Here is a 16,931-nt window from a genome sequence, read left to right as displayed (position 1 = left end):
GAGGTGGTTGAGACACCTTCCCTGGAGGTGTTTAAAGGATGGGTGGACGAGGCGCGGAGGGGCATGGTTTAGTGATTGATAGGAATGGTTGGACTCGATGATCTGGTGGGTCTTTTCCAACCTGGTGATTCTATGATTCTATGAACTCCTGTGGCTATGACAGCCACAGACTTAACCCAGCCCTGCGCAGCCACTCTTTAAACACACCTGAACTCATGGAACCATAGAAGAGTTTGGGTTGGTAAGGACCTTCAAGATTATCCAGTTCCAACCCCACTGCCATACGCAGGTACATCTTCAGCTGAATCATAGAATCACCAGGTTGGAAAAGACCCATCGGATCATCAAGTCCAACCATTCCCCTCAATCATTAAACCAAGCCCCTCAGAGCCTCATCCACCCGTCTTTTAAACACCCCCAGGGAAGGTGACTCCATCACCTCCCTGCGCAGCCTGTTCCAATGCCCCGTGACCCTTTCTGTGAAAAATTTTTTCCTGATGTCCAGCCTGAACCTCCCCTGGCGGAGCTTGAGGCCATTCCATCTCGTCCTGTCCCCTGTCCCCTGGGAGAAGAGGCCAGCACCCTCCTCTCCACAACCTCCTTTCAGGTAGTTGTAGAGAGCAATGAGGTCACCCCTCAGCCTCCTCTTCTCCAGGATAAACAACCCCAGCTCTCTCAGCCGCTCCTCATAAGACTTTTTCTCCAGCCCCTTCACCAGCTTCGTCGCTCAGTTTGCTCAAACCCTCATCCAACCTTGCCTTGAACACCTTGAACTCCCTTCCAACATCCCCTAACACCAACCAATTCCTCGTTTCTCCCAGGTACAGCCGCACATTCCGAACCGCTGCCCGTTCCCACAAACACACACACGCACCAGGCACGAAAACCAGGCACCTTCGCCAAGACTGCGTTCATGTCTTAGCTGGTTTCACAGAGTTTTATTCCATTCCCCCCCCTTAAGGAGCCGGATCGCCTCAAACGCGCTCCCGCTGGAAGCGGCAGGACGGTCCCAGCGGCTCCGCTCGCTCCTTCTCCCGCCGCCCCCCCCCTCTCCCCACACACCCCTCGCCGCCCCCCGGGTGTTATGCAAAGGTGACGGTCCCTCCGCAAATCTTGTTTTGAAAACGACGGGGCGCAGGGAGCATGCTCGGAGCCGCCGCTAATCCCCCAGCCTGAGCTACAGCCCGGGGTAACCAGCGGTCAAGCCCTGCCGCCGCCCCCCCCCACTCCATCCCGCACCCCGCACGCAGCCCCGGGATGCGAGCGCGGGAAAGCGCCCCACGTAGGGCCGCCTGCACCCCCATTCTACGACCCTACGACCGCATCCCCACACACATCCCCCCGAACCCCGCTCCTAGAACCCCACGGAGCGCTTCCCTGCATCCCCGTCACCCCGCGGTCGCACCCCGCGCTGGGGGACAGGAGGAGGGCGAGCAGGGCGCCCCTTACCGAAGCGCTGCCCAGGGAGAACGCCGCCGCCAGACATGCCATGTGCCCCGCTCCCTGCGAGTCCCTCGCTCCGTCCCTCCCGCAGCCGCTCGGGGCGGGGAAGCGCCGCTTCCCCGCCCCGAGCGGCTGCGGGAGGGACGAAGCGAGGGGCGGGAGGGACGGGGCGTCCCCGCCCCGGCAGGGATCGGAGGGAGCCGGGACAGCCCCCCCACCCCCGTGGGCAGGGCTCCCCGCACCTCGAAAGGAACTCTTTTTTTCCTCCGGCATTCCCAGAGGAAAAGAAGGGAATCAGAGCGCCGTCTAATTGTGCCTCGTGTCACCCCGCCTGCGCGGGGACGAAGTTGGTTGGACGCGATGGTCCAAGAGGTTTTTTACTGACCCGGTGATTCTATGATTCACTTCAGTAAAGCCTTTGACACAGTTTCTCACAGCGTTCTGCTTGGGAAACTGTCAGCCTCTGGCCTGGACAGGCGCACACTCTCCTGGGTGGAAAACTGGTTGGATGGCCGGGCCCAGAGAGTGGTGGGAAATGGCGTGAAATCCAGCTGGAGGCCAGTGACAAGTGGGGTTCCCCAGGGCTCAGTGCTGGGTCCAGCCCTGTTCAATGTCTTTATCAATGACCTGGATGAAGGCATCGAGTGCACCCTTAGCAAGTTTGCGGACGACACTAAGCTGGGTGGAAGTGTCGACCTGCTGGAGGGTCGGGAGGCTCTGCAAAGGGATCTGAACAGGCTGGACCGCTGGGCAGAGTCCAATGGCATGAGGTTTAACAAGGCCAAATGCCGGGTCCTGCACTTGGGGCACAAGAACCCTATGCAGTGCTACAGACTAGGAGAAGTCTGTCTAGAAAGCTGCCTGGAGGAGAGGGGCCTGGGGGTGTTGGTTGACAGCGACTGAACACGAGCCAGCAGTGTGCCCAGGTGGCCAAGAAGGCCAATGGCATCTTGGCTTGTATCAGAAACGGTGTGACCAGCAGGTCCAGGGAGGTTATTCTCCCCCTTTACTCGGCACGGGTGAGACCGCTCCTCGAATCCTGTGTTCAGTTCTGGGCCCCTCACCACAAGAAGGATGTTGAGGCTCTGGAGCGAGTCCAGAGAAGAGCAACAAAGCTGGTGAAGGGGCTGGAGAACAAGTCTTACGAGGATCGGCTGAGAGAGCTGGGGTTGTTTAGCCTGGAGAAGAGGAGGCTGAGGGGAGACCTCATTGCTCTCTACAACTACCTGAAAGGAGGTTGTGGAGAGGAGGGAGCTGGCCTCTTCTCCCAAGTGACAGGGGACAGGACGAGATGGAATGGCCTCAACCTCTGCCAAGGGAGGTTTAGGCTGGACATTAGGAAAAAATGTTTCACAGAAAGGGTCATTGGACACTGGAACAGGCTGCCCAGGGAGGTGATTGAGTCACATTCCCTGGAGGTGTTTAAGGGACAGGTGGATGAGGTGCTTAGGGGCATGGTTTAGTGACTGATAGGAATGGTTGGACTCGATGATCCGGTGGGTCTTATCCAACCTGGTGATTCTATGGTTCTATGATTCTTATGAAGTGGCTCCCTTGGCCCTGGGACTTGCATGCTTTCCAGTCATGGAATCACAGTATCATTTAGGTTGGAAAAGACCTTTATGATCATTGAGTCATAGGCTGAACTCATGTTTTGAGGAAGAATCATAGAATCATAGAAGACACCAGGTTGGAAAAGACCCACCGGATCATCGAGTCCAACCATTCCTATCAATCACTAAACCATGCCCCTCAGCACCTCATCCACCCATCCCTTAAACACCTCCAGGGAAGTTGTTCCTCCCTGTTGCAGAACACCAGACCAAATACGGATGGGCTCTTCCAGAAATCCTCAGTGAAGCCTTGAGCTGTGTTTGAGAGGAAATTTGAAATGCAGTTATCTCATAATATTACCAAAAAGAGAGAAGTAATGAAGCCTTCTTGTAGTGAGTGTCAAGGGTTTAAAGTAACTCCTTTGGGAGCACATGTGTATAGCACCTAAAATTTATTCAAGCTCATCTCCTGTTTTCCCTTAGAAACATTGAGAAGGCTGCGTTGTCTCCCTGCAGAATCTGAAAAGGTCCTTGAAATATTGCTGTGTATGTTTCAGGCATTTAAGAGGTAAAACAAACTGTGTAAAGACTTCACATATTTTAGTTGCAAGGAGGAACAAAATACAGAAAGAGAAAGGGAGATACCTTAACTTCAGTGAATGCGAAATACAGACCCAGCACGGTACTTATTCTCCTTTTTAACTTCTTAAAACTCCGGAGGAAGCAAGGGAAACAACATATAGGCTGTAACAAAACTTAAATTTACTGACATCTGCTGCACAAACAGAAGTTTTAGCTCCGTCTGTAAGCAGCTTGTGGTACTAAGGGCTGAACTGCGCCTCTCACGACCCAGTCCTTGGCAGGAAGGCACGTGCTACCTGCTGGCTGCTGGGCTGCCTGTGCTGCCCATGTGGGCTCGCCTGCATCGCCAGCCAGGTTGTGTTACTGCCCCTTCTTCACAGACCGGCGGCATGCAAGGGGTAGCATTGCATTGCATTTATGCAATGTTACGTCCCCCTGATCAATAAAGTGATGGCTCGTATATCAATATTATCGCTGACCTAGTGTGGGCTCAACCACATGCTTCTATCGGCGTACATGAAAACTACCCTCACTGGATGAGGTGTCACAGAGGCAGAGACGTTAGGCAAGGATACGAAGACCTGCAGCCTTAAGCAGCACTCCTGTTGGCTTCTGCAAGAGTTTTCCCTTGGGAAGAGCACAGAATCAGATCCTGAGGACTTTCTTTTTTCACGGTGGCTGCAGTATCAGTATCTAAGGGAGCTTCTTGTAAAAGAGTGACATAGAACGAGTTTCTCAGAAACCAAGTTCTATTTGGTATCTATTTTGATACCACACGGGGAAAGAAATGATTGCATAAGATAAAGCATGCTAAAAATAGCAGTCTCCTGCATTCCTACACTCCCTCATTAACTCTTCCATTAACTTTACAGGTGATCCCCTGGTCCCTGCAGGCAGAAAGATCACAAACACAACACAGCGATGGGGGCGGAGGGGAAGTGGAGAGAAGAAGAGAGATGTTAAAAAAAAATCCAGGACATTAAAAAGGAAGCTACAAATGAAGGTGAGGACAAGCAGGCAGGGACAAAACTCTGACTCCTAAAATAGATGAGGAAATAGTAGTAGCTTCGAGGCTTTACAGCAGGCTAAGCATTACAGACAGTGGACTGGTGCAACCCACAGGAAATAAAAAGGACATCACAAGCAGAAATGCTCTGGGAAGGGCAGAGCAAAGTAGGAACACACTGACAGCAGGAAAGGGCAGATTTACAGCACAATCATGGGAGGCATTTTAGTGCCGTACTGGTAGCTCTGGTGTCTCATTAGAAGAACTAGTCCACATATAGTAGTGGTATAGCCTGGGGAAATACAGAGGTCAACATGGACTTAACTGCTGAGATAGAACATGTGGGAAAAGTTCAACTGAGAAGAGTGGAAGAGGCAGTTGAGCAAAAGACAATATTAACTACAAAATGCAAAGTATTTTAGCAGGAGTTTTAATTTTAAAAATACTTTATCTGTTTGCAACTTGCTGTTACTTTAAACTGGTCTGGGCAGAGTTTAAAGAATTCTGTAAGATTCAAGGAGCTTTTGAGAAAAAAATCTCCTTTTTAGAAAATAAAAAAAAAGTGAAAGATAAACATTTGGGTTTTCATTTCAGAATTATTTTCCTAAATCTACCTAAAAAGTCAAAGGAGCTGAAAGCATGAAGAAACATATCCCACTTTGAAATGCTCATGCAGTTATTGACCTAAATAAAACCCCAGCAACAATAACAGCTTATTAAAGACAGTGTGTCGCTTTGCCATTTGAAAATATACAATGTTTTGGATTATTTCTGAAGTACATTTTCTCTCTTCTTATGCCTTACCCCAATTATTTCCAAGTTTAGTGAATAACAGTGGAAAGACTGTTGGTAGATCTGAACAGCCTAAAGATGAAGTTGAGAAAAAACATGTATGGTCTGGTCCTGAGAAGGGCTGAATGCCTCGTTTTCTGGCATCTAGCAGCCATGAGTCGTTATTGCACTTTAAGAAAAAAAAAAAAAAGAGAGAGGAAAGCATAGTGTAGGGAGGGAATCACTGTCTTACTGAAAAGAATTATTTTAACTAGAAAGATATTGTTCTCTGTTTCATTTCCCATCCATTAAAATTGAAAGACATTAGCATACACATTACTTTCAGGTGATACATCAAACAAACCACCAGTGAAACATCAAACTTTCCTTTGCAACTAGAAAGTTATTAGCAGCTTTGCCCCCAGTCTCCAACTGAAAAGGCTATTCTAGTACTTTTCAGCAGTGGGTTGGAAAGTTAAAGAAGCATCTTGCTAAAATACAGTAAATCCCTGACTTATTCTTCTCCCTTCCTGTTGTTCTGCTTTGCTATTTATTGGAACAACAGTGATAACCCCTCTCAATTTTGTCATGTCTTTTTGTACACAACAGTAATACTTCCCCTTCTATACTGGAAATATTCACGTAATGCATGCTCAGTATATAAAATGCAGGAATTGGCTGGGAGATAAGGGATCACTGCTTGGGAACAGGGTAAGCATCAGTTTCCTATTGGTAAGCAATTGAACCATGCATTATTCAGTTCATATATTTCGTTACTATTGTTATTATCATTATTGCTTTCTTTCTTTACTGTATATTAAGCTGGTTTTATCCCAGCCCACGAGCTTTTATCTTTTTCTTTCCAGTTCTCCTCCCCATCCCACTGTGGTGAAGGAGTGAGTGAGCTGCTGCATGGTACTTAGTTGCTGACTGGGACCAAACCACAACAAGTTGCCTAGAAAATTGGTATCTAAGCTAGTTATGCAGATTCTTTTTCAGTTAGTGTAGAGAAATGGGAATCCCCAAATGAAAATTCAGCCTTTCCTTAAATATTAACCTTGATTTGGGATGGGTTCTGGCCTTGGCTTCCCTGTCAGTGGAGGGCAGCTCCAGACACCTAACCTGGAACAGCCATGAACAATGTAGTAGAGATGGAATAGCCATGGACAGCATAGTAGAGATGGGTACCACCTAAGCTGTGTTCTTACAGCAACTTTGTCTTCAACTAACATTTCCAGGAGGTACTCAAGAGATTTCACATTTACTTTACATGCAATTTTATCAGTATTTTTATGTCTGGGTACTCAAATGTCCCTCTTCTGAGATCCAAAGGCAAGAAATTCAAGAGCAAAACACCAACCTATTTCAGATAGGTTTTAGCTGCAATTCATTTCTGTGGCTGTTTTCTACTGTACTCATGGGAATCAGTAGGGTGTACAGTGCTCACTTTGAAGAAAGAGGGTTATTTGTCTAAGTGTTTTGGCCTAAGCAAACTAAGGAGAACAACACTGGAAGGAAGTAATACTAGCTGCAGTGGATTGCCTCAGCTCTGCAGGAGATGGTAGTCCATCAGTAGCTATTTAACTAGCCCTCAGTTTCCATAGCCAGCTGATCCAAAGACTTGCTAGGAGAGAGCAAGAAAACACATCAGTTTTTCTGCTTGACCAAATGGAGTTATTTTGCCAGAGATTGAGCATAATTTACAGGAACTCACTACTTTCAGTTGAAGTCAACATAGTGCACTCACAGCAAATTTACTTTCCCTCAGTTATCATGAGAGGAGAAATAGCAAATTTTTCTGTGACCCATATATGATGCTGGGAGCAGACTAGGGCTCTAGGGAAAAGACACCCAACACTTATTTTAGCTTTCCTGCATGCAGCCCCTCCCAAATCATACTCCCCTCATTAGAACCAGACATGTGGACGCAGTGCTCAGGCTACTGGCTGGAAATCACAGCTAAGAGCAGCTGGATTTTGGGCATCATGTCTCCTTAGACTGCACCTTCCCTAACTGTAACCTCAGGGTCTGGACACAAGGGAGCAAGTTAGCACTCATGCAGCAATGGTCTAGCAGAAAAACTTCATCAACTCTGTCATGAGTAGGTTAGATGAAGAAAATATTCTTGCAGCCCGATGAAAAGGCTGCAGTCTCAATTCAAAGGCAACTGCAGTCTCAATACAAAGGCAACTGCAGTCTCAGTTCAAAGGCAGTCTCAATTCAAAGGCAGTCTCAATTCAAAAGCAACTTGAAAATTAGACATCGTGCCAGTCTTCCAAAATCTTTTGCCAGCTTAGGCTCCCTGTACAGTTTCATGGGAGACAATCAAGCACCTCAGAAATCACGCAGACATCAGTGGGAAAAGTTAGGCAGAAGGACGTGTTAAGGAAAGACTGATGCATGGAGGTCTTGGACTTTGTCCCTGAAAGCTGTTTCTAAAAGGGATACTCATCCATGATGCCAACTCATGTTTTTCTCACAGAAAGCTGAAAACAGCACCTATCCCATTAGACTCAATAGCCCTGCTACTGAGCCCTCATTTGCTGAAAAGCAAATTTGGAATTCTGTCTCTGCTCAGTGTCAAGAAAGGTTTTGGACAGGCCTGTTGGGAGACAGCAAGGTCTGAGTCACAGACATGAAGTATTCTGTGGGGAAGGCATTGGGTGTCTCTCTTCTTGAGGTATTTCTACTTTGAAAATGCAACTATACACTAACTGGGGAAGGCATGTGAATGCTACCCTCCCCTTTGTATTCTGTGTGAAGTTAAACAATTTCATAAAGGCAGAGTTTCACACCAAAAGATACTTCTCTTCTATGGAGAACAAGAGCCTCCAGTTCAAACACTCTGCTTCAGGTTAGACGGAGCAGTTCCCATGCCTGCTAGAAAAGCACTCCAGCTATCCATGCAGTAGGGAAAAATGGTCCTTTTCCAAATCCTGTCCACCTCGGGTGGTTTTGTACATGCTTGGCAGCAAAAGCACAGAGTATTTGGGATTGTAGGGTCTTTCTGAGACATGTGAGAATCAGAAGAGAAATGTAGGTTATTTCACAAGGCCATGCCATCTGGCACATCTCAAAGATCATTTTATAAGTGACACGAACCTCCCTCTATGTTCCACACAGGTGTACACAGTTATTTCCTGTGGCACTGAAATCTCTGGGAGATAATGACCATGAGGCGCTGAGGGGCATGGTTTAGTATTTGATAGGAATGGTTGGACTCGATGATCCAGTGGGTCTCTTCCAACCTGGTGATTCTATGATTCTCAGGAAACAAACCCAGTGTTCTGGAGTCTTGGTCTCATAGAGAAGTTGGATGTTCTGCTTTAGCTCAGGGGAAGAAAGTTACAAAACCCTTCATAACTGTATAGTTATCAACGAGACATTTACAAGATTGTCCCACTCATTCCTTCCAGTAGCCCACACGAGACTGACAGGAGAACAAAGCACCAACACGCTTCTATCAGACACCTACCAGGACTACATGCAGAAGGGAGTGTAGCAGGAGCTGGTAAGCTTAGTCCATGCTTGTTTGCTTGTTAGATGTACCTGGCAATGCTTTTGCCCAAGATTACATCTACGAACAAGAAATGAGTGTGATACACTCTGCAAAAGGTGTGTGGTCACCGGGAAGCCTCCCAGGGAAGCAGAGCTGCACTACCCATGAGGAAGCCAAATTGCAGGCCCTGAACTGCACTCACATTTGTCAAGGTTATCAGAGTGACAATCTGTCAGCTTGGAGAGATGAGCTCCTCGGAATCCCTGGCACAGTTAATAAAGACTTGAGAGTGGTGTACTTGGAACCCTGCAAATAATTTTGCACAGTCACTAACCTCACAGCCATAGCATTCGGTAGTGCCTGACTGCTTTACTCAGTCCACAGGCCTGACATGAAAGCCTTTCCTAATTTATACATATTTGGCCATTGATAGACAGATGCATGTCAGACTGGGATCGTGTCTGCTAGTCAGGTTCCTTGTATGTTCACTGGTCCTTCAGTCATACTGTTACCCTGTATGGGAGTCAGTAATGTTCAGCTCTCTTTGGAACAAGTGTTCTGACTTTATCTGAAGGTACCAAATCAAAGAAGGGAAATGTTACCTTTTATAGTTTATTCCACCAGTTAGTCATTTGCTGTAAAAAAAAAAATTTAGAGTATTCATGTGTTTATCCCAGTTTTTGTCTATTTATTTACATGGATGATTAACCAGGTTAAAAAGCCCTTTACAGTTTGGTACTTTTCCCTCCCCCAATCCCAAGAAGGCAGATGCTTAGGCATAATAATCAAGTTTTAGCCAGTCTTCTTTTTGATAAGCTAAATGCACTGAACCCATTAGGATTCTCTATGAAATGGTTTCTTCTGCATCTAATAATTTGTGGCTCTTCTTTATACCTTTTCAGCCTCTCTTTAGAGCACCAAAACTTGGTGTAGCGTTCCACCATTGATCCTACTAATGCCATGTCCAGCATTAACATTACCTTGCTTCTGCCCTGCTTATGCACAGTTAATCCAAGCATCCCATTAACCTTTTTTGGCCACAGCATAACTGTGGGAGCTTGTGCTGATTTACTTAGCCTTCAGTAGCCAAATCCTTTTCCGAACCCTTTCCTGCTGGGATACAGCATCCTATTCTGTAAGCATGACCTTCATTCCTTGTTCCTGGAGGCGTATCTGTGCAGTCAACTACTCAAATACATTTCACTTATGTGGGTCACGTTTGTCAAGAAATCAAGACCCTTGCATGCAACAGTTCTAGCCTCTTTGTTTACAATTCTGCATAAGTTATACACCTTAATCAGTGGAGGACTTACATTTACTTCCAAATCACCACTGTAAATATTAATCACTTCAGGCCTAACACTATCTCCAGCAGAATCTTAATAAATATATTCTGATTAGGAATTTCCGCAGTGATGACTCCCCTGAGAAATGTTAGTTTACCAGTTGCTAAACTATTTGACTTATTTTATGGTATTTTACAGTATTGGACAGAGTGTTGTAGGATACCAAGAATGTAGCTATATCTTATGTGAGCTTGCATTTATTTTCATAAATTAGGCTGGTGCCTACTCATAGAAAATGGTTGATCTGGCTAGGGCAGATTCAGAAAAGGACAGTCTTCTCAGCGCATGGCATCACACATCATGTTTGATATTGTGGTTCATTATTAAAGCCATTCTGTTACTTAGTCTTAAGCTGGTGTTGCAGATCCGGCCATTGCTCTAGGCTCTTCTGAATTCTGGTGCAATATTTTCAGGAATTAAGAACTTTCCCCGGGATTCCTAGTTTTATTCAATGCAGTCAAGGTTCTTTGTAGAGATATTTTTAGGAATCATGGCTGTAAACTATCCAGGGAAATGATTTACAAGTTTAGTGCCAGCAAGTCTATGTAGCATCATCTTCCATCCTAAGGGCCTGAAAAGTAGTGCTTTGACTTCATTGATTTGCTCCTTTCCAAATTTTATTCAATTCCTCTGCTATTTTCTGCAGCTCTTTGAGTCACGTCAGGTTCATAGTGGGTCTGTCCCATATACAGAGCACTACTGGGCCTCTTCTGTTGTTTCCGTGCTTGTAAACAGGCAGACTGGCATCTGTGGTCCCTCAACAACCACTGGGTTTCAGTCCAGAGGGACAGAAAGTGCCAAGATACTCTATATTTGACACAACGCTTTTAAGTGTTACCAAATCAGGACTTTTAAAAATTCCAGCGTTGGCTCACTACTGGCAGCTGCAAAATGTACCATGTCTCCCAATCTTTCTACTTTTAGTTCCCCCAGGGTGCATGGACAGTAAACATCGCTCTGTTTCGTTTTTCACATTTGAACCATTCAGATCTACTTTCTACATTATCTCTGCATGAGCTGTGAACATCTGGAGTTTTGGGACATAGAGCACCCTTGGTGAGAAGCTCCTTACTACTATGCATGCATATGCTCATGGTGTAACGTATGCTCAGTGGCAGCAGGTTGTGTCATTAAGGGCCAGACCACACACCTCGGCATCCTGAGCTAGCGTAGAGGTCCCTCAAACTTGGTTCAGATAACTTTCCTGAGCAGAAGAGGATAGGGCTGAAGGACATGACAACATAACCCCACAGTGGATGGAAATGTCTGAGCATCATCTTATTCAAGATATACTTCCAGTTCTGTAGCAGCCTACTAGCTTTTTATTGGGAAAGGAATGTGAAGGAAGAGAAGAGGAAAGAAGGAGTCTTCAAACAAGTCATGGATAAAAGTTCTCACTGCCCATCTGGCGGGGCCAGATGAAGATTGAAGGCCAGCACCTGCAGACCAGAGTCTGAACAAGCTGACAGGAAAACAAGCAGGTTCCAGCAGAGCCATTTGATTTTGGCAGTTTTCCAGAATAATGTTTTCGATCCAAAAAAATGACAACCAGTTGTGTACTCCAAGTCTGTCAGAGGTAATTCCAAAACTGAATATCCATCTCCCTCTCTTTTAAGCCCCTTGAATCCAGCAGCTCTTTTAAGAGCTGAGTAGTCAACTAAAACATTAAATAAATCACTACATGTGGTGCTTGAAACCTTATTGAAAGAATGACTAGTTAAAGTCATCATGAAATAATTACAAACTCCATTTTTCAGTGTAAAGAGTGAAAAGGGAGACTGTTCCCAGCTATGCATGGAGAGATCTTTTCTCTCCATGAGATAGAGAATGAGATAGAGACAATTGCCGTACAATTGCTGTAGGACAACACAGGAAAATCTATTTCCTCATATTTAAGATATCAATCACTTCTGACATTGCACAAACAAAATAAAATCAGATTACCCTTTACAGTGACCTGAGAACTGCCTTTGTTAGGGTTTTTTTTGACAGTGACAGCCTAGACTGTATTTTCCTGCAAGTGAACTGTGCACATTTGCACCATCCTGTTGCAAAAGGCCTTAAGGACAACCCAGCAAATACCAAGTTGTTACAGTGAAGCAGGAACCAGTTTCTAGCATGAGTCTGAACAATTCATGGGAAAGGAAATTTTCAAGCATGGCATAAACTACACATTCACTCGTGTCTTCTAACTAAGTTTTCCAGAACTTTTTGCTAGCATTGAGGATATTGTTCACAGAGCAGTGTGACCACACTCGTTATTGTAACAGGGCAAGCAGAAGGCTTCACACTCATACAAAGTACAAAAGAAGGGGAGGAGGACTTTGTCTTCCGTCACCCTATCAGAGGAGACACTTGCTGCTGCCAGCTTGCTTGTCTGAGGCAGGCAGGCTGCTAGCGGAGAGAATCAGAACAGGCGTCTCCTGTCAGGTTTGCACAGTAATAATACATCCCTGCTTCCTCGCCGCTCTGAGGGCCCCACGCAATAGGCACAACGAGTTTGCAAGGCTGGGTGGGGATCTATCATGAAGAAGCAGAGCATTACAACTCCTCTAAGTTAGTTTTCTTAGTTCTAGCAGTATGCACTAGCAAATCCTGAAGAGTTAGCATTAAAGGAGTTTTCAGCCTGTCCTTACTTTAATCCTATTTTTCTGTCTTCCTTACTCCTCCAATATAATCTGTGCACACATACCTCCGTTAGCCCCTGGCTTGCCCAGTCTTTGCTGATACAGAGGATTTGTCTACAGCTCTATATGCAGGCTGCATAGGATGGGATGCTGCAGCACTGTGACAGAGACAAGGACATGCTTGATGGTGCGCTGGTGCCACTGCATATCTTCTCCAACATGTGTTTTGGGATCAAGGTGCATCCTGATAGGCATGGTGAGAAGGGTATAGGATGGAAAGACATGAGGGATGTCTGTCTTATCCCACATGGCTTCCTCTAAGGCCAAAGTCCCATTAGTAAGGCCCCCATCCTGATTATACCTGAAGCCAAAATGGGGGGAAAGACATTAGTCATGAAAGCTCCTATGGTAAGTAGAACTTATATTGGCAAAATCCTGGAGAAGAGACAAAAATTCTTGTGCCAGCTCTGTCCCTGCAGAGCCGCAGGTTCCCAGTTAGGTGCTGCTGATGCTGAATTCCTCATGCTTGCAAAAACTGCTGGTCTTTCTCCATGACCCAGTATAATGACTTGCCCAGGCTTATAATGCCACAGCCCTGCTGACATATCCCACCAGATGTTGACATGATGGACAAAGCTATTGGCAAGTGGAATTTTGTCTGAGAACCTGCAACTGTCCTGCAATAAGGTGGTTTTGAGTTAATGTTAGTCAAAGTTCCCTTCAGAATTAGTGGAGAGAAACAGATATTTTTGGATGATTTCATCTTATCTGAAGTAGAAAGCTAAAACAGGGCAGATGAATCATGCCCTGAAGGTGCTAATTTTTCTCAGTTGCCAACAGAGGTCAGCCCAAGGCAAGACAAATGGCCTCATCCCTCTCACAACATCACACAGCAAATGCAGTCGCGTCTCTTGGAAGGGATGAAGCCATGGTTCCTGCACAGAGAGCTCATTCCTCCCAAACAGCCATGCTAGGTAGCAGCCCTGAGGTCCACACACCTGGCCAAGGACGAGCTGCTTTTCCCTTGTCTACTTCTGGAAAGACAGAAAGGAAAGCAGAGAGATTATATTTACCCATCCCTTTGGCCCTATAGGACAGCCCACTGGGGCATGGCTGTAGGACTATAGTGTATTACTTGCCCTATAGGCTGAGCAACACAGCAGTGACAAACCCGAGACAAGTGGATAGCCTCCTGTTTACCGTGTTTTACCAATTATGCATTCTTATTTCCTTGTTCCAGGGATGACTTCAATGAGTACAAATCATGAATTTAGGCACCGTTCAGAAGAAGTGAAGAAAAAGGATGTTTTCCCTTAACACTAAGTAGGATTTGGAAACTAATGGCACAATATTCAGGCATTTGTATGTGATGCTTAAGAGAAAGTGGCCTCATTGATAGCTGGCAATCTATAGCTATCAATTTCCTTAGAAAACAGGGATGATTAGGCATGTGAAATGACCTTACTAACAGTTACGGGAAATGGCAGTTTTTAATTAGCTGAGAGCTAGTATTTAATTAAGTTTTTTGTTCACAGGGTGTTTTTTACATGGATAATTTTGCCATGCTTGTAAAATTGTATCTTTTTTAATATTAATTTAAGTTGCTGATTCAGTGAATCCAACGTAAAACACTCCATGAAGAACAGCAGAAAAGATGAAGAATTCATACACTGGATAAAGCTTCTCAATGTGAGAAGTCAAATTAAGATTTTGAACACACTTGATGCACAATTAAACTTTTAATCAGAAGAGTAGGATGTCTGTTGCTGCAATGAGATGAATAAAAGTTTACGAGCTGCTATCAATACCAAACCACAGTAGCAAGTTAGTGATTCTCATTGCTACAACGGTAGTGGCAAATTCCAACAAACACATCAGTCCTCTCCCTCTGCAAGTGACTGCTCCTTGCTTCTTGACCACTGCACTGGCTTCATGTGTTGCCAATGTGCCACCCTCCACTCCTACTTCATCTTGCACCAGCCCAGAACATAGAAGAGCAAGCAGAGGAGGACTGTGTGGAGGAAACAAACCAAAACCTTCTTAGTCAAATGTTTTCACAGAGTTCGGGGCTATACTTTAAACTAGCATTTAGGTGCTCAACCCTTATAGAGCCTCACATGCTAGAAAAGAAGACACTTGGGTGGATTTAAGACAGGACTCAAGTGCACTTAAGCACTGCAAAGGTCTTTGAAAGAGAATTGAGTTTCCAGACTGCTCTGTCCTGCAGACTAACCCAAAAATTCAAGAATTCTTGAAGATTTCAGTGCAACCTGGTCTTCAGGCAGATGATATCGCTACAGGGAGCACCATCTGATGGCTACTTCTGCACAGTGCAGCCTTTTCTTGATCTGATACTTTCACGTGTAGTTTTCCATGCATGTCTAATCAAAATATTAACAAGATTTTTGGAAGCTCAGATGTAGTGTTATATTCATCCAGCATCATCATAAAAAGAAAAATCCCATTTCTTTTTGAGGTTGGAAGCAGAAAAGAGGGAATAATTGCCACAAAAGAACCTTTGAAATCTGACTCTACATGTGCCTTTTTCTAATTAAACCTGTAGATTTTTTTGCTTCACTGTGCACATCTGCTGTGGGATCACACAGCTGCACTAACTCACTGCAAAAATATGAACCAGACTAGCAGAGCACAGAACTGCAGAAAAGTAAGCTGAATTTGTCTTCAGTGACTTGAGTGGCCATGTAGACAGTGCCTTAAACCCATGACAGGACCGAGACTTCTAAAAGCATCCTGAGTTGTCTGTAATTCTACCTAACCTGCATTAACATTGCTGCTGGCACAGGATCATGGTGATCTTAGAACTGAGCATTTACAACATCAGTAACAAAAGCTTACATTTTCTCTAAATAAAAAGATCTATTATCGCTACCCTTTTTAGCACAATTTGACATATAGTTGACTGTGAGAAAATCAGGTGTCTGCTAGACAGCATGAGTAAATAGAGAGATATGGCTCCGACCCTACAGCCCAAAAGAGCTTGCTCAGGGCAAACTTTTAACTGGGTCCATGAGACTATCAAGTGGATGTGAGTTGGCTGAATCCCATTGTCTCACTGCAAACTTTCTAACTGCAAGTTGAACACAGCCCTAATTTCTTGAATGTTTGGAAATGGAGTCCTTAAGAGAATCAGTTAACACCGGAAGCAACTGGTAGGTAGGCATGTTTATAGAGCAAAAATGTTTAAAGCCAACCCCTTTTCAGCTGCTGCCTCACTGTGCTCATAAAGTGGAAGCTGAGCTTCCAGCAAGCCGATGCACCAGCCTGATCCAGTCGCTGGTAGCTAAACAGGTATGTTATTGATTTGAGTCCCCTGAATGCAATGTCCTCGGACAGCCTAGCTCTCGTAAAAATGAGTAAAAATTACATGGGTCTGCTTGGATTGACAATGGTAATATTTCTGTTGCTAGATTATTTTCACACTATTACTTTTTAAAGCAGATGTCAGCAGGGTTTTTATTACAAACTCAATCATAAGGACTAGCTGTAGTCTCTAGTCAAGCCAGGCAAAATTGAGTGCAAGTAATGTGGGCCTGAGGGGCTGGCTGGCTGATGTTTCTGCTGCTTGTTTGTGCTTCCTGGCACCAGCTGCCAAGGTCCTACCAAGACCCAAATCCTGCAGTTCATTTTCCCAGTTTATGCTGAGTATTTACTTATAGACTCAGCATGTACTGGAATACTGGGTTAGGTGAGCCTTGTCTTCTGTGCTGACATAGCAATTCTCTACATAGCAGGCTGAAATACTTCTCTAGATTCTTATACTACCAACACTCATGGGAAAGATAGTATGTCATGAGCCTCTTCGGAGCCTAGAAAGCCAATACTGCCAAGAAAGGAAATATCCAAATCTTGGAATTGCTGCAAAACGTGGTAGAAATTTAAGCTATGTGGTGAACCTTATCTGATACTGTCATTTGAATGGCAGCTCGAAGACTCAAAGGGAATGTCTTGCAGAGGTTCACATGAGCAAAACTACTATTACTGCTACTGCTACTTGCTATTATTATTATGCTACATTCTTCCTGTTTCTACAAAAAAATGGATGATATATTAAGTTAGGGTTGCTGTGTGCTGGTCAGTGTTCTG

General features: G+C 45.0%; 2 protein-coding genes across 2 annotated transcripts in view; both read right to left on the bottom strand.

Annotated features, from left to right (window-relative positions):
• Window positions 1-1,504, bottom strand: part of ABCG1 (ATP binding cassette subfamily G member 1) — a 53,243-nt gene extending 51,739 nt beyond the window's left edge. The window contains exon 1 of the mRNA XM_069872340.1: window positions 1,450-1,504. Coding sequence (XP_069728441.1) covers window positions 1,450-1,491 — 42 coding nt within the window. The 5' untranslated portion in view covers window positions 1,492-1,504. The remainder of the gene's footprint in view (window positions 1-1,449) is intronic.
• Window positions 1,505-6,946: 5,442 nt separating this feature from the next.
• Window positions 6,947-16,931, bottom strand: part of LOC138718911 (mucin-19-like) — a 54,951-nt gene continuing 44,966 nt past the window's right edge. Inside the window, exon 7 of the mRNA XM_069853650.1 lies at window positions 6,947-6,979. Coding sequence (XP_069709751.1) covers window positions 6,947-6,979 — 33 coding nt within the window. The remainder of the gene's footprint in view (window positions 6,980-16,931) is intronic.

This window comes from Phaenicophaeus curvirostris, chromosome 1, assembly GCF_032191515.1.
Source record: "Phaenicophaeus curvirostris isolate KB17595 chromosome 1, BPBGC_Pcur_1.0, whole genome shotgun sequence".
NCBI classification, from domain to species: domain Eukaryota; kingdom Metazoa; phylum Chordata; class Aves; order Cuculiformes; family Cuculidae; genus Phaenicophaeus; species Phaenicophaeus curvirostris.
The sequence above is the reverse complement of the archived record's forward strand: the minus strand, read 5'-3'. Positions and strand labels throughout refer to the sequence as shown.